This window comes from Ruditapes philippinarum, unplaced genomic scaffold, assembly GCF_026571515.1.
Source record: "Ruditapes philippinarum isolate M1 unplaced genomic scaffold, ASM2657151v2 ctg118_1_1_1_1, whole genome shotgun sequence".
NCBI classification, from domain to species: Eukaryota; Metazoa; Mollusca; class Bivalvia; order Venerida; family Veneridae; genus Ruditapes; species Ruditapes philippinarum.
In genome coordinates this window covers 210,349-234,634 of record NW_026857137.1, presented here as the reverse complement: position 1 = coordinate 234,634, position 24,286 = coordinate 210,349, and the positions used below count along the sequence as shown (strand labels likewise).

General features: G+C 31.4%; 1 protein-coding gene across 2 annotated transcripts; it reads left to right on the top strand.

The window, feature by feature from the left end:
- The first annotated feature begins 992 nt into the window (after nt 1–992).
- Nucleotides 993–24,065, top strand: LOC132748902 (acetylcholine receptor subunit alpha-like 1). 2 transcript variants are annotated; one of them, XM_060738571.1, is made up of 6 exons: nt 1,034–1,986; nt 8,057–8,101; nt 13,802–13,911; nt 14,674–15,628; nt 15,992–16,147; nt 19,418–19,558. In XM_060738571.1, exons 1-6 carry the CDS (start codon nt 1,780–1,782, stop codon nt 19,421–19,423), a joined length of 1,479 nt encoding a protein of 492 aa, XP_060594554.1. In that variant the 5' UTR covers nt 1,034–1,779; the 3' UTR covers nt 19,424–19,558. The 2 variants fall into 2 exon arrangements, with proteins under 2 accessions (XP_060594553.1, XP_060594554.1); XM_060738570.1 differs by lacking the exons at nt 13,802–13,911; nt 14,674–15,628; nt 15,992–16,147 and adding exons at nt 13,248–13,357; nt 22,270–24,065 and having other exon boundaries at nt 993–1,986; nt 19,418–20,396.
- Nucleotides 24,066–24,286: the final 221 nt, after the last annotated feature.

Genomic DNA, 24,286 nt, shown 5'->3' with positions numbered 1-24,286 from the left:
GTCACAATTTTAAACCCCGGGAAAAAGTAACCAATGATCCAGCATCTGAAAATGATATTTCTGCCGCTTTCCCTTTCTCTGCCGACACAATATGTAAACCCCAGTAAAAATGAGCCAATCAACGGGCATGATCTGGAGTGCGTGTAACTGATACCTGCACTCCAGTTACCGCACTGTGCATGTATATGTATACGATTTAACTCGGACACTTTTTCAACAGAAAGGTCCCCAAACTATGATACAATTGTAGTTAAACATATAGGTATCATGTAAACTAAAGTACATCATCCGTGTAATTTAAATAAAAACCAATATGATAATATATCACAATGTATTTAGATAAAAAAAATCCTTTCTACCCTACCCTACCAAAACTTATCCTGCCATACCCTTTCTTGCTTGCATGGCTCACAGGAAGAGAAACGAATATATTTAAGACTGGCCTTTCCCGTTTGTTTATTTATTTATTTATTTATTTATTTTGTTATTTATTTATTTATTTATTTGTTACCGTTAGATAAACGGACGGTATATACCTATTTCATCAAAAAGTTTGCATTCAAAATAATAAGAAGGAAAATTTCCCATCAGAAAGGTATTATTGTAAGTATAAAAAAGTTTTGATAGGAAAGTTATCAGACAATGCTTCATGGTTTATGAAGAAATTACCAGCCGTTTCGGTTAATATGAAAAAGGTTCTTTGTAGAGAAGTTAAACATAACAAGGCGGTAAAAAAGTAATCTATATTTCTCAAGTTTTGAATCGCAGTTGAATTTATTTCCAATTTTTTTTTTAAACAAAACTTGTATATAATATTATTTTGAAACAAAACCCTTCATCGTTCTTGCTTAAGCTGTTTTCGGACACATATTTCAGATAGTAGAAACCATTATTTTACATACCTACGACCATTTAGATAAGGAGGCGAGATAAGCTAATAATGAACATATTCTTGTCCGGTTTAACAAGTTTAATAATATTTCAATTATTAACCTGTATGCTGGAATATTTCACGAATGTTCATAAATTCTGGGTCAGCATTATCATTGTTATCGGCAATTTGTTGTCATTTTACCGCATAAATCAATGGGAAAAATTGCGATGGAGAAAACTTGGCAATGGGCACGGAAAACCATTGCCGCGTACTGGACATGAACCAGCCTACCAGCTGTGCGAAGCCCTGACGGACTTCATACCGGGATAATCGTGTGCGTGTCAGGTTACAGGAATAAAATATACGGAAAATAAGTACGTTTGAAAAGATAAAAACAAAATCTGATAAAGAAAATTCTTGTTAAAATATTTGATAAATCATTCTTATCATAAACCTGTGTAATCGGAACATATCATATCATATACTTAAAATACATTCCAATGATATTACAACAAGTAATAGGGTATAAGTGCTTGATTTATTTTCATAGAAATTACAGTTTGATACATATATCTGTAGAACAGACGGAAAAGTAATAACAGTGATTTTTGTGTGTAGTGCTGTTTGTTGTATAGCGAAAGTTGGCCGTGTTTCATAGCGAAACGTTTCTTCCAATAGGAGCACGGAGAGATAGGACTATACAATATCAAAGAACATTTGTGAGATTCAATATTCACTCGTTAATCAATGGATATTCTTTATATAAAGCTATCGAAACCGCAATGTAAACATGTTCGTTTCAATACAGTTAATGTGATTGCAAAATATGATCGTAAGATAAACTGTGAGGTAGTTAGTTTCGGTTATAACGTTGTGCAAAACACTGAAAAAGTAAAACGGTAAAAATGGCGCTTACGGTATTAGCACACCTGTGTATTTTCGGCGCTGTGTTACTGGCAATGGAGTGTTATGCGAATGACGATGCTAAACGATTATATCATGATCTTTTAATTCAGAATAAATACAACAAACTAATACGACCAGTCGGTAATAACACAGACCGCCCACTGACTGTGAAAATGGGAATCCGACTTTCACAGATAATTGACGTGGTAAGTGTATCTTATATTTCATATTGACATTGATTTGTTCTTATTTTATTCATTTTACACAAAACAATATACAGGACTTCAAGCTGTTACCGCATTTAATAAACACGAGCAGAACATGTTCGATCGGTATATTGTGGACAGATGGTATATATTTCTTTGATACAATGATATTGGATAGGTAATTTATACCAATGTTGTATTGGATAGGTCTAGTAATACCAGAAGATAATGTTACCGGTGTTTACATATCAGGCAATTATACGTGGTTTTCCATGACTTCACATTAATCATAGTATTTGTCTATATCATTCCAATCTTTATACTTAATAACATATGTTGAGTTAATAAGTTTTAAGGTTCGTTTGTTATAAAAACACTTTGGAACAGACTAATAAAAGCGTAACCTTTTTTATTAAGGAAATTGTAGGTCGTTCCCTTTAAATGTGTTAAAGATATACTATGCACATCTTTGAGTAAAAAATTTTATCGCAGAAATTTATTGAAAAATATGCAATTCTCACCGAATATGTCTAATTTAAAGGAAAGAATGTACAAACTTTGCGAAGCTGCATTCCCTATTACTGGTCAAGTACATTTGGTTAAATATTAACACGTCATATTAATATTGTGTCCGCTTTAAGTGTGATAGCATAATTATCAACTTTGTGTGAAGTCAAAACATGGTTTATAATATCTACAAAGAGACTGTATATCAATTATCAATATTGTCAAATTTAAGCAAAGTATATTTAGAGCAATACCCATCTGAACCAAGTATTTAACGAATATAGCGTATAGTCATGTTAAATCGATTTTATTTGGTCTTTAAAATTGCCTTAACAATGTAAATAATAAACCAATTAAAGTGTTTCTTACTGAATAATTAGAATAATAAGAACGGAACCCCCTTATACATTTCTTTATCAATACCTTTATGTTTTCACTTGAAAATCGAATAAATCGGTGGCAATTTATCGTTGAGATTATTGGTTGTCTGAGTTATGTAGTGGATTTATATTAAATTGATAGTGCTTCAAATCCGAATACAAAAATTGAAAACAAAAAACGGTAATGATATTGCACAGTTAGTTCAACTGGTCAAGCGTTGGACTGTGAATCAGGCGACCGGGTTCGATTTCCGGACAATGCAGGCTATTTTCCTTGGGACTGATCATGAAATCCTTTCTACGGCCGTACGCACTCGTCTGCATCCCTGTCCTGGCATGTAAAGAACTTCATGGAAAGTGAAGGCATTTAGTACTGGTAAACCGTTTAACAGCCTGTCAAAAAACGATTCGTTGACGGTGTATTGTATTCAAAGTGGCTAACTGCCGTGATCCAGATGGTAAACTACAAAAATCACCACTGATGATAAGTTAACAAGCATTCTGAAGATTCCCCATTGACTATCCCAAAAGCATTGCTTAACTTCAATGTTCTGAATTATTAATATAAGCTACAATTTAACAATTTAATATCTACCTATGTACAAGTATATCATTTAGTAACATTTTCAGGATGTTTAATTGATTTTAATTAATTTTTGTTCACTTCACAATATTTACTTTTAGATACAATTTTATTTTTTTGTGAAAATGAGCAGGAATCCAAAGGCATGCTGCATTAAGGTAAAATTATTTTATACCACTTATATTGTTTTGTATCTGGACATTTATTAAGACATTTTTTATACATGACATATCGGTTAACATATTTGCATAATTATTTTAATAATAACAAAATATAACCATTTCTATAATGGCACAGATATTAAAAAAAACTATATTTATGAAGATATTTTGATTTTGAATAAAAAGTATTATGCTATAACTTTCAATGAATACTCTTGATTTTATAATTAATATTTGATAATTGCTGATAGCTTGAAGTTTAATTAATCAATTATAATTTAATAATATTTTCCGATACGATTTCATCTATTTGTGAAGGGCATGAATATATATGCATGTATTTGCAAATAAATAAAGATGTTCTGTTCTGTAACAGCGTTTTTGTTGTAACGTACTACTAACAATGACATCACTGTTAAAAACAAATAGTCAGTTCTATAGTCCAAACAGACTAGTTTATTTTTTAAATAAATAGTCATTAATAACTGCAGCGGCTCATTTATGTTCGATACTTGCTAAAATAGAACATATCCATGTCAGTCAAAAAGCAACTAGCATGGATGGAAAGTCAATTATAGAATCCATAAATGTATTGAACTTTGTGAAATGTGTCAAGCTAAATATTGTATTATCATTCGAATAGTTATATATAAGAGAATTTATGACATTAAAGAACTGACCACTTTGTTGTATCATACACCATCAGGACTTCTTAATATAACGATTATACCGTATCAAATTTAAGGAAACACAACCGAGGTCTAAAAGCCAAGGAACACAAAAATTTGAATTTTCAAACTTAGCGAATGATCTAAAAAATTGCACACAAGTTATTGGTCCAGACCTGCACGAAAATAGTTCATAAATTTTTGTATAATTCTCAAAAAACATTTTCCAGTGTTGACATGTCAAAGAACCCCTCAGTGTAGACGTACTTTTAAACATATGGGGATATGAAATTCTGAGATGCAATTAACATAACAACCTAAGACGGGAGATTCTTAATGTGAACATTCTCAGAATAAACCAGAATCATTGGACATACTTGTCTTTCATTTTTATTATCACATCAAGGAATAATGATAATTTGTCCAAACAAGCACTGTCACTTATAAATACAAATTTTCTCTAACGATGTCTAGCAAAACAACAGACACGTTCTTAGTGATGTTTGAAATTAATAGGGTTCTTCGCCATCTTACATGCACATTTTCCTTTTGAAAGTATTGTCAAAACACATCTTAAATGTGTACTTGATAGCAGATGCTGACAAACACACGTAAACTTGGAAATCCCCATCATTCCTAGTGGCTGGAAAAGTATATGATATGAAGTATCATAATTCACACGTGTCTGTGAGTCTGGCCTTCTTTGTTTTTTACAGGTTACACGTTAACATCTAACAAAAGATGTACTATATATTTCAAGTAATCGCTTTGCATAAAAAGAATTGGAAGTACATGTATAACCAATTTCCAACAAACGTTTTCTCGTTTTAACACTAAGACACTTGTTAAATTTAAAGCCGTCATGGTGTACATTTATTTTACTGTTTTATTTCTTTTAAAGATTACACGTTACCATCTAACAAAAGATGAACTACGTAATTAAAATATCGGCTTTACATACAAAGGCTTGGAGAAATATACCAAATTCTTTACAAAGGTTTCCCGGGTTAACACCCAGGCACAATATTTAGAGCAGCCACGTTGCACTTAAATGTTTATTGTTTCAATTTTTATAGGTTACACGTTAACATCTAACATTAGATGAACTATGTCATTAAAATAACAGCTTGACATAACAAAACTTGGAGATGTATACCCAAATCTATATAAGGTTTTCCCGATTTAACATTTAGACAGTAGTTAATTTCTAAAGCCGTCACGTTGCACTCTAAAGTAAGATTATGCGCAATTTTCTGCTTATAATCACATTTCAGAGACATTGATTGGTGTTCGTGAGTAAAACTTACCTAAAATGATTGCCTACGCTAGATCAAGATGGAGTGAGTCCAGACTGACATAAAGTTACCATTTGTCATAATAATATCGGAATAAAATGGCGGTAATTACCAGCATTGCATGTTTCGTGAATAATAACAGAGCGACAGATGACGTTTAGTACAAGTTCTTATTTAATGATAGACTTTTACTTATGTTATTGTTCCGTCAAAATTGCTCCTTTATAAAGTCATGGATTGAGTTGGAAGCTAAAAAGGTTTTTTTTAAACCTCTTTCATATTTTGTTAAGATATGAACGGTTTTTGCTAAAGATATTATTGAAACGTGATTTTACAGATGTATCGGAATTTAAAATTCTACTTTTTAATATAAGATAGAATTAAGACAAGTAAATGTTTCGTTTCAACTTCGACGAGTTATTAAAACACAGATTAAGGTGATTGAATCAATTTAGAGACAATGAATAGAGTAATTACCCACATACATTATTTTTTGCAGACAAAACTGCTTACTTATAATTTCTGTTCTATTTTTTTATTTTACCACATGCTATATATTCACTATCAATGTAACTATCACTTCCTACAAAGACAATTTTGTCTAAACGGTACTTGGAAAAGGCCAGTAAAAGGTGAATATGAATTACCATCCGATATCAAAGGCGTTAACAACTAAACATGAAATAGTTTAAACGTATATTACAATTGTGGTTCAAGTTAGAATACTTTAAGTGAATTACGCTGGAACTGGTTCCATTTTTCGCATTATAATTGATCTTTGTTATGTTATTATACAATACCTAGGTAATGACAAACAAATGCAATAATAATAACAAAAATGCAATGTTGAGCATAAATGCAATGACAATGCAATTACATTGCTCTTACAGAAAATAATTTCCCTATGTATATCAATGTGTTCCTTCCGGTGCCGAATGAATAGTATTCACAATAATGAATTGATGAATCTTTCATAACAGTATTATTCGGACAGGTCGCTTCAATAAACAACACAAGACTTTGACAGAAAGTGACATATAACGCATACTTATTCTCCATACTTACTCTCTAGTCTCTATTATTGTGGTCATTTTAATAATATTTACATCAATCAAAAATTTACAAGACATTTACATCTCATAACTGATTCAAAGTTCTTACCCATTGTATATTAATTGTTATGTACATTAATGATTTTCCAACAGATATGACATAAGGAATATCTAACATACTCGATAAAATCTAGTTTGTAAATTTAGCTTCTTTTTTTGTGTTTGATCTCGCGGAAATACCTTTCTTTGCTAGAATTGCTGAATGGGAAAATTTATCGCTAGTTTTAAAAGTACTTATACAAAAACTAACAAAATTGTAAATGTAGTATTTTACACTAATAAAAACAGAATGAAACGTCACGGCGCACCAACAACGTAAAGGTAATTAAGCAACTTTCTAGTTTAACTGGTGGAGGAAGACCTTAAAGTGCCTCTCAGGGCATTATTACAGACACATATTGAGCTAATGACATTCTGTAAGCTAGCTTGATAGCTTCCTGACCTGAAAGAATCATAAGTAACTGGCAGGATTTGGACCCACAGTGATGAGGGACTAGCGGTTTGAATTCAACGACGCTAACAACTCAGCTACCGACAAAATCTGACAGATGTGTATATGGTGCACACCATTCGTGTTTTTCGTTTTATGTTTTATGTTGTTGTTTGTTGTTGTTTTATCATACGTGTTGACTATGGTGCAACCAATGTATATTCAACTTTAAAAAAAAGTTACACTGAGATGTCAACATTTCAATTGCCTTGTAAATCTGGCTTGTACCCCTATTGAAAGTATTTTATATATATTTTTCTATATATTATATGGCTTAACGATAACGTTCCAATATACATACCCAGAGTTAAAGCCCCTGAGACCACCAATATGGCCTCCATTTGTCATTATGATCTTTCGATAAAATCACAGTTATCAGTCAGACATTGCATGTAACATAAATAACAAGAGAGTAACAAATGACTTTTTAGACATTTATATTCAATTACAGTCTTATCCAAAAGACGTCATGTTAATAAACTGTTGCCCCTAATCGCTCATTTTCTTGTAACAAATTTTATAGTTCAATAGATGATAAACGTCCGTGGATATATCGTGATGATAAAGTATGAACATACACGGAAAACGGAGTCAACATAAGAATATGTTTGAAATTCGCTTCCCTTTTATTTTAAAATTAAGCATTATCTTTTTACATTTCTACCCACTTATAGCTAGAATATTCGAGCAATAGTGAGACTATGAGTTACGAATATATATAGGGCGAGAGGTATTAGAAAATAACAAAATGTCATATATAACTACATTGAATATGCATAGTTACTTACCATGCCATAATCCTTTATGTACAAAATAAGATTGATATATCTATTTAAGTTATTTTAATTATTTTTTTATTTCGATTTATTTTCAGGATGAGTTAAATCAAGTAATGACGACAAATGTATGGATTAGACAGGTAATTACCTATTTCCCTATGAAAACTTTGATTCATTGATTTAATAAAACATTTTGATTATCTTTTAATTTTATTGTATTTTAAAGTTAAACCTATCTTTAAATGTGAAACCAATACTTACTTCTCAGAGATGTTTTAAAAAGAGGTTTCCTCTTTTTAAACATTTCTGAGAAGTAAGTATTGGAGACGATTGAAAATATCCAAAGTATTAAATTCACTTTAACGATAAAGCAACTGACTAAGTTTGCGAGTTTCGCAACGACATGAATGCTTGCAAATGTGACCTTGACCAACCTTTTATATTAAAATATGTGATTGTTTTTATATATATATATTTTACCAAAATTTGTGAATTTCTGTTAGGATTTAAGCAGACCAAGATATATATAATTGATCTATAATTTAGAAGAAATGTTTTAAATTACATGTTTTGAATTGAAATAACTTGTTTTCTGATCGGCCAAAAATTAATTTCAAAATAAGATAGGAAGAACAATTATCATTAAATATCATTACGTATCATTAGTTTAAACGTTTTATATAGTTTTATACCATTATATGCACACGAGATATATAGAGACACCGTTATTTCCTGAAACTCATTCCGAATATTGCAATAAAAGTCAAGTGTCTTTAAATAAACCCAGTCAGTGTTATCAGAGGACATATTGCCAATGTAAAAGTCTTTATTGCTTGCTACGGATGTAAGAGGCAAAAAGACATTGGTGTAATTCGTTGGGGCTTTGTGCACTAACAGCACATTAAATTCAAACTTTAAATTTCTGGGAATAAAAGAAGTCATTTTATCTTATTTATTGATGTTGCGAAGAATGACGATTTTAATTGAAGTTCTATTAGATAATATTTGCATGTTTTGCTGTTTTTGTGCAGTCGAATAAAAACAGATATTTTTATTTAATCTAAAAAGATTCTTTTAAGTTGATGAATAATTTTCTTAATTAACAAAACCGAAATGTTGTTTAGACTTTCAAATTTCCGTAAAAATGTATTGATAGATGAAAATTTTAATTAACTGAAAATATGATTATAGATACATTAACATGCAAATGTTCCGTTTTCAATGGTACATTAATTTAAAAAAAAAACTGAATTTTAATTGTTGGTTTCATATGGTTTCATATTACAAATATTGATTTTAAATCAATTCAGTTTTAATTCATTTCCTAACAGTATAATTTCTTTTATATAAAAATGTTTTAATAATAGATTCAGCGCCTCTTCAAAGTCAATGCAGTAGCTACAAAAAAATATCATAAACCTAATTAGCATTGAACTGTTTATAAATAAATTACCGGGCTAAAAAAAGATGGCATTTACTTTTTGTAAAATTTCCGTTCCTTTTATTTGTCTTGTTTTGGTTTTCTTTAATTTAAACGACATTCACATAATTGAAATATGAAATGTGACATGTTATGTCACAGATATCGTGTGATTTATTGAAAATATTGATCAAAATTTGAATGCCAAACAAACCTTATAAAGACAGACTATTAAATTTAGTGAAATAGCACATGATAGTTCGTCCTTTTTATCGGTATAATAAACTACATGGAATATGGCAGACAATGAATCAAACAAATCCTATTTATGATTAAGTAGTTGTTATTCCCGGCTATGATCGAAAAGATGGATTGTAATCAGAATGCGTTATGCATATAAAATAGTTCGCTTGCGTGAGTTTGATTTCCGAGCAATGCAAATTTTCTTTGATATAAAATAATTGCGTTAACCAATCAAGCATACGGTCTATAGCTTCCTATGATGACTGTATATAATGTAATATCTGGTTTTATTATTGTATCATTGACGGCGCATAAATACAATAAAAACTTTCACATTTCAACTACTTTACCAGGCTAGAAATTTTAAGATTTCTATTCGGTTTGGGAGCAAACTATGACGACAGATTATTCTGATTAATATCAGTTTCTTGCATGAAGTCATCGTTTTAATCAAGATTTGTAATATTTAAACATTGACTACTTCTATCAGCACGTTCATAGAACCAACCGACGGCAACATCCCGACGATACCAGTCGGCCAAATGCAAACAGGCTTGGTTGGTACCTCCATGTGCTATGTTAATCTGGAAAATGTAACTTAAGGGCTAAAAAGCTTGTGAATCGTTCACTTTATCATTAGATATTTTATGTAGTTATCTTTTAACGTATTTGCTTCTTACATAACTGTATGATTTATACATTTGGTATGTTATAAACAGTTTAAGGGCCAGTTATTTTAACAATATAATGTGTTATTTATAACAGATTTACCAGACTATTTTCCATTTTTGTTTCCTGTCTGCTCATATGAATATTTATGCTCAATGATTCTGCAAGTTATCATTGTATATATCAAACTGGCAAATTAATTTGTTTATGATCAAAATACAGACGCGTAAAAATTAATCTTCTATATACCACAATCTATGATGCTTGCCTTTGAAGTAAATGCTTATTTTTCATCTTCTGTCTGCCTTCATTTGGAAGGGTATGCACGTTAACAGCTTTTGCATAAATGTATTAAAATAATAACTTACCTTTTCTAAATACACGATTTATATCGTATATCAATATCGGAAGTTTGTATGAAAATACGGGCTTGCTTGGATTTAGCTTCTAGTCTTCATTTTTAATTGGGTTTAAAACGAAACATTTTTTTTAAATTCGTCAGTGCTTGTTCTCATAAACTAAACCTTTGCCTGTCATATTATCTTATTTCAAATATTTAATATGTGTGTCATGCATATTACAGTATTCACTAAAAATAAATTAAATCCATATACTTTTAAGACAATCTTATTCTTGAAACATTATTCTAATAAGAAAAGATAAAACCTATTTAATTTTGAAAAACGCATTAAGATTATTTATCAATAATTGAAATTAAAATTAATAACAAGTTTAAAGAAAGTAATGTACATGTGTATCTAGCGCCTGTTAATTTTCTTTGCAAATTTTTTAAGAATCAAATGAACGTGTTTAAGCTTAATTCATTTCATTTACGATGACCATCTTATAAATAAAATGATTGGTCAATTTTAAAAGTACTGATAAACTGAGGAGAAGATATACCAAACAGGAGCTATATAGATAAATACAAGCCCATCTGTACTTGTTCAATTCAAGACATTTTATCCACAATGAATGTTGATGCTGATGTTTTGCAAACAAGATAGAGTCATTTTGATTGATGATTGTTTGAAAGGATGAAATGACTGATACTTGATGGACGGACAGTGTTTACTCATGCCTGGCGTTCTAGCAAGCGTCATGACCCCGTATGACACCAATATCATCGAAAGTATTAGTAATATTGCATGTTTCTTCTTCGCTGAAATACAAAAATATTGATAACCGGTAAATAAATATTAATTATGTACAATCATAGTAAGGTAAAAACTTGAAAAAAGGAGAGAACCGTAAACATATGTAAAGGGCAAACTATGTCCCAGCTTGTATTTTCATGGTGAAAAAAAATTAAGTCATGACCGTGTATTCTCAAATAGATAAGTCATATATCAAATAAAACAATTTCTTGTTCCTTTTATGTATGCAATGCATACCAGAAAGAAGTAATTGAAGTTTGATGTCTCTATCAAATGACTGATCTGATTCAATGATACACTGTATAAACATCAATTTATTTCCGTGCTTTTCGATTTCCTAAATGCAAATTACGTTGATACTTTGTAATTTTGGGAAAACTTACGAGAACTGAGTCTGGGTTTTCTAGTAACATTTCCATTTTCCATACGAATTTTCACCGTTTAATTTTTTGAATAAACGATGCGATTCCACATTTGCGGAAAAAAATGCAATGGTTGCAATTGCAATTAAATTACAAGTTCGTTTTAAGTTTTTTATATGAAACATCTACATGATACTGCTTAACAATCAATTCTGATTATGACTAGCAGGCGGCAATTGGAAAAAGAAACTATTGAAATGTTTCCTGCTTTATCGCACCTGTCGCACAGCGGTAAGGATACTTGATTAGATTATATGCAAACAAAAATGTCCCTTAAATTTTAGCAAAAAAAAGCACTGGGTTTATTTTGTATTTTGTTTGGTATATCTGTCCAAATTGTTCAAAACAGTCGATTACACAAAACGTCAGCGGAGAAATGGTTAATTACACAATGTTGATCTTAATTCTGATGTAGTGTAAACAAAAGTAAAGTATATTATCTCTTACGATATGCAACACAAATCTTTGCCATTGCCTTCTGGGCTGTTTCAGAAAACAAGCCGATATCAACTAGAGCAAATGTATTTATAAATATGATTGATATGTGGTCAATGCCACGTGAAATATGATTGATATGTTATAAAATGTTTGTTGATTTGGCTTCTACTAACCTTTAGACATGATATGTAACTTACCATTTTTGTCTAATTGACTTAAAACATCTATGATTTGATGCTACTTCATCTAACGAATACTTATTACCAAAATAATACTTTTGCAATAAAACCATATAAAAAGAGAAAAAAAAACTAAATAAAAAATTAAAACCGAAATAACTTTAGACAAAGATGAGTCACCATTCAATAATAAAGGGTGTTTTGACCGCATTTCCGTCGTTAAGTTGAAACAGTACTGAATAATGCTCTGGCTAACTTAAGGTTCACTAGCTGACGATATGTATATTTTAGTTTAAAACATTTATATCATGTAATCGAAGTACATTCAGATGTTGTGCTAACTAAAAAATCCATTGACAAAGTCCTAAGACAGTCTATTTTTATATTGTTTAAATGGTGGCATATATAAAACTTTGAAGGTCAACAATTTCGTGTTATGCTTGTGTAACTATATCCAATGCCCTGTATTAAATATAATATGAGCCGTGTCATGACAAAACCAACATAATGGGTTTGCGACCAGCATGGATCCAGACCAGCCTGCGCGTTCGCGCAGTCTGATCAGGATCCATGCTGTTCGCTTACAAACTCTATTACAAGTAGAGAAACTGATAGCTAACAGCTTGATCCTGATCAGACTTTGCGGACGCGCAGGCTGGTCTGGATCCATGCTGGTCGCAAACGCATTTCGTTGGTTTTGTCATGACGCGGCTCATATGTCGTTTGCTGATCGTTTTGTTTTTTTCTTGCTTACGAAGGAATGGTACGACTATAACTTAAGATGGGACCCTCATAAATATGGCGGTGTGGACAGGCTGTATATTCCTTCCAAACTGATTTGGTTGCCCGATATTGTTTTGTACAATAAGTATGTTGTTTATCTAGCAAAGGCATGAACGTGCTGCTGTAGTAAAGTGTGTTGCAAAAGCCTATGTGCATTTTTCGATGGTCTGGATCACGTTTCCTTTTTTTATTCATCATTCGTATTGGTGCAGTATTTGATGTAGTCGACAAATACTTAGAAAATTGATGTATTTTCTAGTGCTAGCATGTGTTTTTGTTCACCTCTATGACGTAATAAGTCTTAAATTATTGTTATAAGAATGTGGCAATTTGTTGTAATTGTGGTCAATGTGAGCATGGATGTTAAATATATTAAGTAAATGTACCGCAAATCAAATGCATGAAACTGTTTTATCTATACATAATGTAGATGAGACATTCTTGCTCCTTGTGGCATGCTCCGCGTAGGTTTTTTTTCTAAACGCAGTAGGCAGCTTGGTATTATAGAAGAACTGTTTGTATCTACCAGGAATGGATTGACGTGAGTTTAAGATGGGATCCGAAAGAATATGGAGGTATCAAAACACTTGAGCTACCATCAGAAAATATATGGTTGCCAGACATCGTGCTGTTCAATAAGTAAGTTTACTTTTATTTTGTTCTTTTACCATGACCATTTTATCAACAATGCCATTTTCACAAAGTAATATCATTATATTGAGAAAAACTGTTTTTTGTAAAGCTAAGCTGATTTTATAACCACATTATGTTATAATTTTACAGACATTTACACATGAAGTCAAATTTAGCTTTAATTAACGGCTTCAACAAATAATTTATTTATCATTAAACAAAACAAACATATTTAAGAACATATCATTTTCTTTTCACGAGTAAAAACTTGCAAAATTGTAATAAATTGCAACATGTCTTTGTATTCTTTCAGGTAGCAATTTTACTCTTTTTCAGTATTGTATTTACTAGGTTATTCTACACAATGCTATTTGTATCTTTCAATTTTCAATAATCATCACAAGCCCCCGGCAACACCGGGTGGTTACTATCCCTTAGGATCACGGGTCACGTGACTCCTCGTGTATTGGGATAGGGTGAGAGCAATTGTAGAGAACACACTGCAGTCACAACAGCTTCACATTTACCCCTTTAATGCATTTTGGTGTGATTAAGAAATGCTTTTATATTTTGTTTCTGTAATTTATTTGTTTGAATTGTACAAAAACCTCAACTTAAAGAATGGAGTATTACAAATGAAGATAGACAACATTTGTGGATAAACTGTTTTATACCAATCACGCATGGTGTTGCTCTTTTTATTTTCATTTCTTTCGGTTGTGGTTCAGTATGTATACAGGTTATAGTAAATAGAAAGATCTCTTTCAGTGCCGATGGTCAGTACGAAGTTACTTTGATGACAAAAGCAACATTAAACTATAGCGGTGGTGTTGTGTGGGAGCCCCCCGCAATCTACAAAAGTTCATGCACGATTGAAGTCGAATTTTTCCCGTTTGATATTCAGCTTTGCTCGATGAAATTTGCTTCTTGGACATATGATGGCACGCAGGTGGACCTTATACATGAGTGTTCTAAACACAAACACAAGAAGGAAGTTATTCAAAATGGCATCGATTTGCGGGGCTTCTACGAATCCGGGGAATGGGACGTTCTAGAAGTAACTGCGGAAAAGAGCTTGAACTACACAGATGCCCCTGACATAACATTCAACGTAACAATTCGGCGAAAGACATTATTTCATACCGTAAATTTAATTATTCCTTCTGTTGCAATTTCTTGCTTGACAATCCTGGTATTTTATCTCCCCTCTGACAGCTGTGAGAAGATTACCTTGTGTATCTCTATTCTGCTCTCACTTAACTTCTTTTTTCTGCTCCTCGCCGAGATAATTCCACCCACGTCTATAGTTGTCCCGCTAATTGGCAAGTACCTGCTCTTTACTATGATACTGATTACCTTGTCAATCATAGTGACGGTTATAACATTAAATGTGCACTTCCGGTCTCCATCAACGCATACTATGGCACCATGGGTACGGCGGGTGTTTTTAAACATTTTGCCTAAAATGCTCTTGATGAGGAGACCGAATCTTGAGCACGAGAAAATTGCGAGAACAATTGTAAGGACATGTAATGGTATAGAAATGAGAGACCAGTATGTGAATAGACATGATTTAGAGTTCGACACAAGCAGACGACTTAGGCAGGGACCAGCTGAGGATGGTACTACAGTAGAACAGCAACTTCCACCAGATGTACAAGAGGCAATAGACAGTATAGTATTCATCGCAGAACATCTAAAGAAGGGTGATTATTCAGCATCGGTATGTTGTATTATTGCGTGTATGTATGAATTCTCCTTATAAGTACCGCAGTATGTATTATTTATGTGAATCGAAATTGTGATAATATCTTAAAAGCTGCATTCCGAATGGAGAGATTAAATTTATGTTTTAAAATTTACGGATGTTCTGCTATCATTTATAGGCAAGAAATGTTATCTTAAGATGAACCTTTCTTGCATGTCACAAATAAATCGTATTATATTTCTTTATAGTTTGACCATTAACGAAGTTATCTCAAGAGATAAGTAAATATCTACACAAATTTATTTATATTTATAGAAATATTTATATATCAAAATTATTTCCATATATGTCCATGTATAAAGAAATGATATGTTACAGATAAGTGAAGATTGGAAGTATGTAGCTATGGTGTTAGATCGACTGTTTCTGTGGATATTTACAGTAGCTTGCGTTGTTGGAACTTTTGGTATTATACTTCAAGCACCCACACTATATGACAATCGAAATGTCATCACCCCTGTGACAAGTTACCCGGTATATAAGGATGATACATTTATGTATTTTATACTAATATTATCTATACCTTGCTGTCTTGAACTTGTTGCATTTCACGTTCTTTGCACGCATAATAATGACTGTTGTACCTTCAATACAAACATTCGTTTAAAATATTAGTAAAACGGAAGAAAGTGAAATTTTAAAATGATTTTTAGAAATAATTTAGTCCGATAGAGCTTCTATATCTACCAGAGAATAACGCAATCATGCAATGTTTGATTATCATACAAGTATCGGACCCTCTGAGGGTGCTAGAATTGTTAATCCGAGAAAGAAAATTTGAACCGAGGCGTGAACCGAGGTCGAAATTAGCTTACAAATGTTAACATTATGTACTATCACCGTTAGAGGGATCTGATATATGTTTTTTTATACCGCATCTAACCTAGCAAAAAAGGTAAAAAAAAATATTCTTGCTTAGCTTCAAGTATAATCGAATCAACCTCAAAAATTATTTATTTTCTGTACATTTTTAATTTCCCATAAGTCTATTTTATATGTGTGCCAAGGTTATTTTATTATCTCTGTCTATTTTTTCGGCAAATAAATAATGTAAATTAACTACGAAAATTTTTAAAAGGAGACAGACAAAACCACGTAAAAATAATAATAATTAATAATAATAATAATAATAATAATAATAACAATAATAATGATAAAAGTTCTATGAAGTATTCCTTTAACAGAATATACACAATAAAGACTCCGTTCAATTGAATGTTTTGAAGATAGTTTTAATAGCGTATTACCTATGTCCCTTGAATAAGAGCGTGACGATGTGAATGATTGGCACCGAATGAAACCAGGCAACATGAGATATTCTTTGAAACCAACACATCTCTGTAATGATTTCTTTTCATAAACCATCACAAAATAATCCAACTATAGAACAATGATAATGTCCAATTCATATTACATCTTATCAGGGACAGAAATTCACCCCTTGTCCGAATAAAAGAATCTTATTAGCGCTTGGAAAACATTTCTACGGACTGCTAATGTAATTGTCTATGTCATATCCTTTTGATTGACAATTATCTACAGAAATACAGGGTCATAAAATGCCACTTGCTATTATCCCGAAACTCGTGCTGAAGGGAGATTCGGTTATTTTAGACTTTTGTTCCAGGATATATGATATTAAAGTATTTTATTTCACTAATTTGAGAAATATTTTTGTTTGAATCAAATTGTAAATTTAAGATTTTAAGTCAAAGGAACAAAAATATAATCTGATTTCTTTCCTTCAGGTTTTATAGAGAAAGTGTAACAATTTAATAGAAAGTATTGACTTTACGAAATTTATGCTTGGATTTACAGGAAAGATTGGCATTGACATTTTGATTAAACAAATTTGGTTTCTGACATTAGCAATTCATTACTTTTGCAAATGATATTAACGTTTCTACGATGTTTTCGTCTACTTTATTTACTGTTTGTTTTCTCTTTGCACTCCGAAGATAAATTACATGCTTTATACAACATACTTTTCTACTTAAGTTTTACTGAACTGTCTAACGCGAAAACACCATTATGTTTGTATGAAATTTGTGTTTGGTCTAGAGAGACCTGCATTTCCGAAGTTTCCTTTCACTTTTTGTTGTAAGGACATAAAATTGTTAGGACATATTATAGTGACCGTTGAAATAAAATGTATGTTTTTTTCGTCTAAGAATTCGAACCCTAATGTAGGTTGTTTGACAAAACTGAAAAAAAAATCTACATTATATTTGATTGTTTCAGCATACTATGGTCAAATGCAATAGATTTGTGACATTCCTGGTTTTCATTCGACATCGAAAATAAATTGATGCCTGAAACCTGTGTCAACAAAATGCCGTATTCAATTCAAACAAAATAATCATGAGGATTTCCCATGATTAGCAATTTTTATTTCGGCACGAACTCATTTAATGTGAAGACCAAAGCCCATACACTGTTTAAGTATTATTGATCAGTCTATATAGGTCTAAAATTGCTGAACAAATAAAGGAATGCATTTTCTAATAGAATCAACATATTACATCTGAATAGTTCCATGTCAGATATATTTCATCTGCTGATAACATAATTTATATTGTAATTAAAACATTGTTGCATTTAAACTATTTTTACATTTCAGCTACATTTATTGCATACCGCTCTTTTCAGTTTACTTGTTCACATCAGATGTGATAAACTAAATGCACTATGACAATAAATGCCACTTATATCTAAAATGCAACGTGATTTTAAGTGAAGACTTTAAGTCAACATTTGCACAAGTAATGGTGCCTGAGTCTAAAGCCGATCATGCTGCTTGTTTAATTTGATCATATTTTGTATACGCACCCATTAACTATCTTGACTTAAATATATCATTTCTTACGAAATCGTAACATTTCTAAACGTTCATGGAACTGTGGTATAGAATAGACGTTTTATGCTTGAAATGTTTTATTATATATAACTTACTTACAGATATATACAGGTTCTCCTCAGAGAATATCATACTTTACTATAAATATTGCTTGTCTATTGAAGTAGAATGTAGCCCATAATCACAGTTATTACGTACATTAGATTTAGTCTCTGAAATTATCGGTTGATTTTTCTTCTTATTCTATAAAACTGACAGCTGTGGCAAGTTTGGACATAACAAGCTCATTATTTAATAAGAAGCTTTTCTTTTACTTTCTTTATATGTCTTTGATTTTTTTTTCAGAAGAAGAAATGTTTTATATATATTTACGATCAGCAAAAATAGCTTAGTAAACTAATTTTTGCATTGAATCAGAGAATGCTATATTAACGAAAAGTTTAATCAAATAAATTGACCTATGAGTGAATTATTCATGTTTAGTGTTATTGGATGATCCGCTTCAGACAAGCACTTCTTATTGAAAGCAACTACTTTAGTCATGCTTGAATGTTGTCTTAATATGTGCTTTCTATTCCAGATAGATAGATATCTTAGATCTGTTGTCTGCATGCAATTCTGTCAATAATACAGTTTACTAAATTACTTTAATTGATTTGAATTAAAGATTTCAGTTATATGTTATATAGATTATATGTTTGTATATTGTTAGCGCGTTTCAGATTTATACATACTTGCTCTTTTTTGTGCAGTGAATTGAATTTAATTTAGCGTAATCGTAAAGTTAGTGAAAATATCTAACATGATATTTTTTTGAAGATTATTGATACTTTTAAGCACTTTTGTTAGTACTATTTTAAAAAGTTAATTTATTTTTGTTATTTTAGTGCTGACGGACATTTCGAAGTTCAACTATTTACAAAAGCAACTTTATTTTATACTGGTTTAATAGTTTGGGAACCTCCTGCTGTCTACAAAAGCGCTTGTATAATGAACGTAGAGTTCTTCCCTTTTGATGTTCAAAAATGTGGACTAAAATTTGGTTCATGGACATACGATGGTTTTGAAGTTGATTTAGTACATGTATGCGCTAAGGACCAAGATTCAACTGAAGTAATAGAAAATGGAATGGACTTCAGTGAATTTTATCAAAATGTAGAATGGGATATTTTATCTGGGACAGCAAAGAAAAGTATCAAAATATACATATGCTGTATTGAACCGTATCCTGATTTAACTTTCTTCATCACAATGAGACGGAAGACATTGTTTCATACAGTGAACCTCATCCTTCCATGCGCAGTAATTTCATTTCTGACGGTTCTTGTGTTTTATTTACCGTCAGATAGTGAAGAGAAAATAACACTGTGTATATCCGTACTACTTTCTTTAACAGTGTTTTTCTTATTACTGACAGAAATCATTCCGCCAACGTCCATTGTCATTCCGTTGATAGGAAAATACTTATTGTTTACTATGATTCTTGTAACATTATCTATTATTGTGACAGTTTTAATCCTTACTATACATTTCCGGTCACCTGCAACGCATAAAATGTCAAACTGGACTCGCACTGCGTTGTTACGTATACTACCAAAAATATTATTTATGCGTCGACCAATTATGAAAAAGCACAAACGGTCCAAGTGTAATGGCGTGAGTTCTAAAATTTCCCCAATAAGAAGAAGTGGTGTCAGCTTTGTGCGAACTGGCGAGAATCACATATACGAACGTGCTTCACAAAGCTCCGATGAAGAACCAGGGACTGGTCGGCGTGACAGCATACTTCCTCAATCAATAGAACATGTCCTATCAGATGTTAAGTTTATTTCCGATCATCTGAAAGAAGAAGATGACTATTCTTCGGTATATAATTATCTAAACATATTTACTTCAGAAAACATTTGTGTTTCAACATTTAAAATTTTCTTGATATAATTGTTTCCATATTTATATGTTTAATGTGTTGTGTATTTTAAAACATAAATATATCTCCTCGTTTAAGAGTTTGCTTTCTTGCATTGTGCAGTTCTCATAAATTTCAAAAGTGTCATGTAGAAGAAATACAGCATATCGTGAGGCAGTCTTTCCTAAAGACTGCACTCTATCTTTATTGTTTATACTTAAATATCAATAGTTTTTTTAGGTAATGTCTACAAAAAGTTAAGGCCAGACAAATTTAAATGGTGCTGTGTCATTAATGATCAGTCTTTCGTTATATGCGAGTGTTTTTGACGTACATTCCAAATGACATATTGCCTCGTACTATTTTTTCACCTACCATAGCCCGAGTCTCGAATAATCAAGAATCAATGTCAGAAAAATAAAACACTTGCAAAAAAATCTGATTGATTGTAGGCGCCAATTGAAGTAGTGTATTGTTCTAAAAGAGTATGGTCTGATCAAAAGAAAGGTAAAATGGGGAATTAATGTTAATAATGTAGTAATACTTTCTCGAATTCCAAAATAGCTATTTATGTTGCTGGTTAACAATTAGCAAATGTATTTTGTTTATCATTACGATGCTTCATAAATGATAAAATATTGTTTTTGGCACTTACTAAATTCAGATTCGTCAAATATTCGTAACACATTCTAACACTTTCCTCAATGGAACAAGGTCGATTCCACGATAGTACTGAAACAATAGTAACATCAGGTTTTGGCTACACTTACTGGATACGTAAAAATAAACTTGTTATATAAACAAAGATATATTAAGAACATGATGAATTAAGTTGTTTATAAACTAAGAATTATGCTAAGTCCAATTACGATACGGAGGATTATAAATAAACGGAGATAATTATCGCCGAGTTGATACACAAATTAGATTATTTCACGCATTTATTTGTAGGTCAGCTTAGCCATCAGAGTGATTAGACACTGGAAATTATTTTGGTTGTACTTAAACTAGAAATAATATTATTATTTCTGTTTCTAGTGCAAAACATTAGAAAACTTACTAAAATATTTATCTTTAAACTCATATTTACGCTTACAATCAAGCGTGCTTACATGCTAATGTTAAATAGAATTCGGAGGCGAAGCGTAATTCAAAGTTTACCGCTAAGGGAATCCGCAGGAAAAATATGTTGAAATATTGAGTAGTGTTTTTGCTGTCCCATAAATATAGTAAAATAATGTAATATGTTGGTGAACTGCCTGGCAATATTAACCTGAGGCATTTAAATAAGTATTCAGAACCATTTTCTGTATCTGAATTGCGGGCTTTGAGTATTGCATATGATTACTTATAAGCAAATGTGTATTAATAATCCTGCCAGCCTAGATGTTAGAGTGCTTAAATACTTAATATTTGTTTGTGTCGAGGATTCAAACCTAGGTATTCGTGAATACAGGACTTATATTTCTCAAAAAGCATTGGTTTAATTAAAAATTTGGAGCATTGAAAACGATTCTTCCAGCGCTAACATAACTCATATTTAGTTGTAATAACTGACTTAACCATAAACAATTCTCAGGGTATAACGTTATAAAGGATACTAAAATAGGTTATATCGTTAACTTATTAAATCATTGCGTAATCTATGAAACTCCTGTATATGTCTTACACAGTTAAGTTCTTTTTCTAAACATTTTTAATAAAGGTTAAATAAGGTATGTTCATTAAAAGCACAATCAATTGATATGGACTATCAGTTGAAGATAATATTACAAAACATTTCTGTTTCACTGGAAATATATGAACATTACAGTTTATCATAACGTATTTTAGGTTATTGAAGACTGGAAGTTTGCTGCAATGGTTCTGGATAGAATGTTCTTCTGGGTATTCACCACCGCATCGCTCATCGGGACGTTTGGAATTTTGTTACAAGCGCCTACGATCTATGACGATAGAGAGGCATTATCAGCCGAAAATGCAAAAGGTGGCCTGTGCTAGAAAAGAAACGAAATAAAAGATTTTTCATGAGTTAGTTAAAGGGCGCTCATATACAGTTCATGTTTTATATGTGCAGTCAATGTGAAAATAGATATTTAATCCCGTAAAGTTTATACAGATAAATATATAAATACACTATGACAAATAGATACTGATAGAAATCTCCAAGAAACTTATCTTTATGATCATATAATGTTAACAATAATGAGTAGTTTATATTGATTTTCTTATTGATATTTTCTATCAAATTAGTATTACCTTAGCATTAATCAACGGATTTTGAAATGGCTTTATGTATGCCTAGCCATTTCATAAAAACTTACTTTAGTAAATTTCAGACGAATAAGTAAGATAACCTTTGAGTTCGTTCCTTTAACTTGTTTATTTCCATGGACAAATTGAGCCTTAAATCATAGCAACTTTTACGCTTTAAATTTCATTATCATGTAAATTGACATTTAAAGTATCTTATCTAAAATGATTTGACATTTAAGTAATACTTACAAAATTCGATTTTTGTCGATTTCATTTGAAATAAGAGTAATTGCCTCAGACATAAAGCGGATCATAATAATTGTAATTTGTTTTTATAGCACAGTATAGAATGATTTTTATCTTCATTTAATATTTGCTTTTTTTGGATGCAGAAATTTAGCTGATGAAATAAAATTCTTAGATTTTTGTTGAAAACAAATATGAGAGAATCGCATCTTAAATGTATCTGTAATTTATAAAGGAAAGCTTTTACTTATATTCAATTGACACGCTATCACTATTAATCATAAACTTGCTGTCATTTTTCTGACACATGTATATAAACGGTTTCTTATTTATCAGTCTGCAAACTGATTGTATGGGTCGGCTACATCCTTATAGTGGGATCATTTTACATAAATATTACTTCCCGTCTAGTGTGGGCAGTTCCTATGTATTAAATGTAGTTCATTATTTTGTTACACAGTTACTGTTTAAAATATTTCCATTATCTTTCGCATACTTGATAATATTAGCCGTGTCACGACAAAACCAACATAATGGGTTTGCGACCAGCATGGACCCAGACCAGCCTGCGCATCCGCGCAGTCTGATCAGGATCCATGCTGTTCGCTTAAAAACTATATGACAAGTAGAGAAACTGATAGCGAACAGCATGGATCCTGATCAGACTGCGCGGATGCGCAGGCTGGTCTGGATCCATGCTGGTCGCAAACGCACTATGTTGGTTTTGTCGTGACACGGCTTAATTATGTTTGTTCTGTTTGTATTATATAGTTGAAATAAAACATCTGATTTGCTTTTAACAAGAAATAGCATGTTTTAAATGATAGTAAAGAGTCCAAGTTATGTTTTTTTAAAAGAATGTATGTTCAGACGAGTCTTTAATAATCAAGCAAATGTGTTTTACCACAAGACGTTACTCTTCCCCGCCCCTCACCCACATAGCCTACCCAGACATATAATGCCTTACCCTCTAAACATTCTTCTGTAGATAATAATTTTTTTATATGAATTAAAAGCTAGCTCATATGGCATAAAATATATGTAGTAGGTGATGTTCGTATATTTTTTATCATACCATGCAATGTATAGATAATGATCATGTTGTAAGATTAAACGATTTTATTTTTTGTCATTTTCATGCGTTACTGTTTTAATGACACGAAATATTTAAGAGATCGTCACATCTAAAAGTTTTAATCACGTTGTTTGGCTATGATTCCTTTCTATACAAATATAAGTTATAAGTCGTGATCTATTTTCAGTAGCGCTAATCAATATATTTTTCTTAAATGAATATTTAGTGAACATTATAAAATATCATCTAATAATACTTCCGTTTAAGACATAT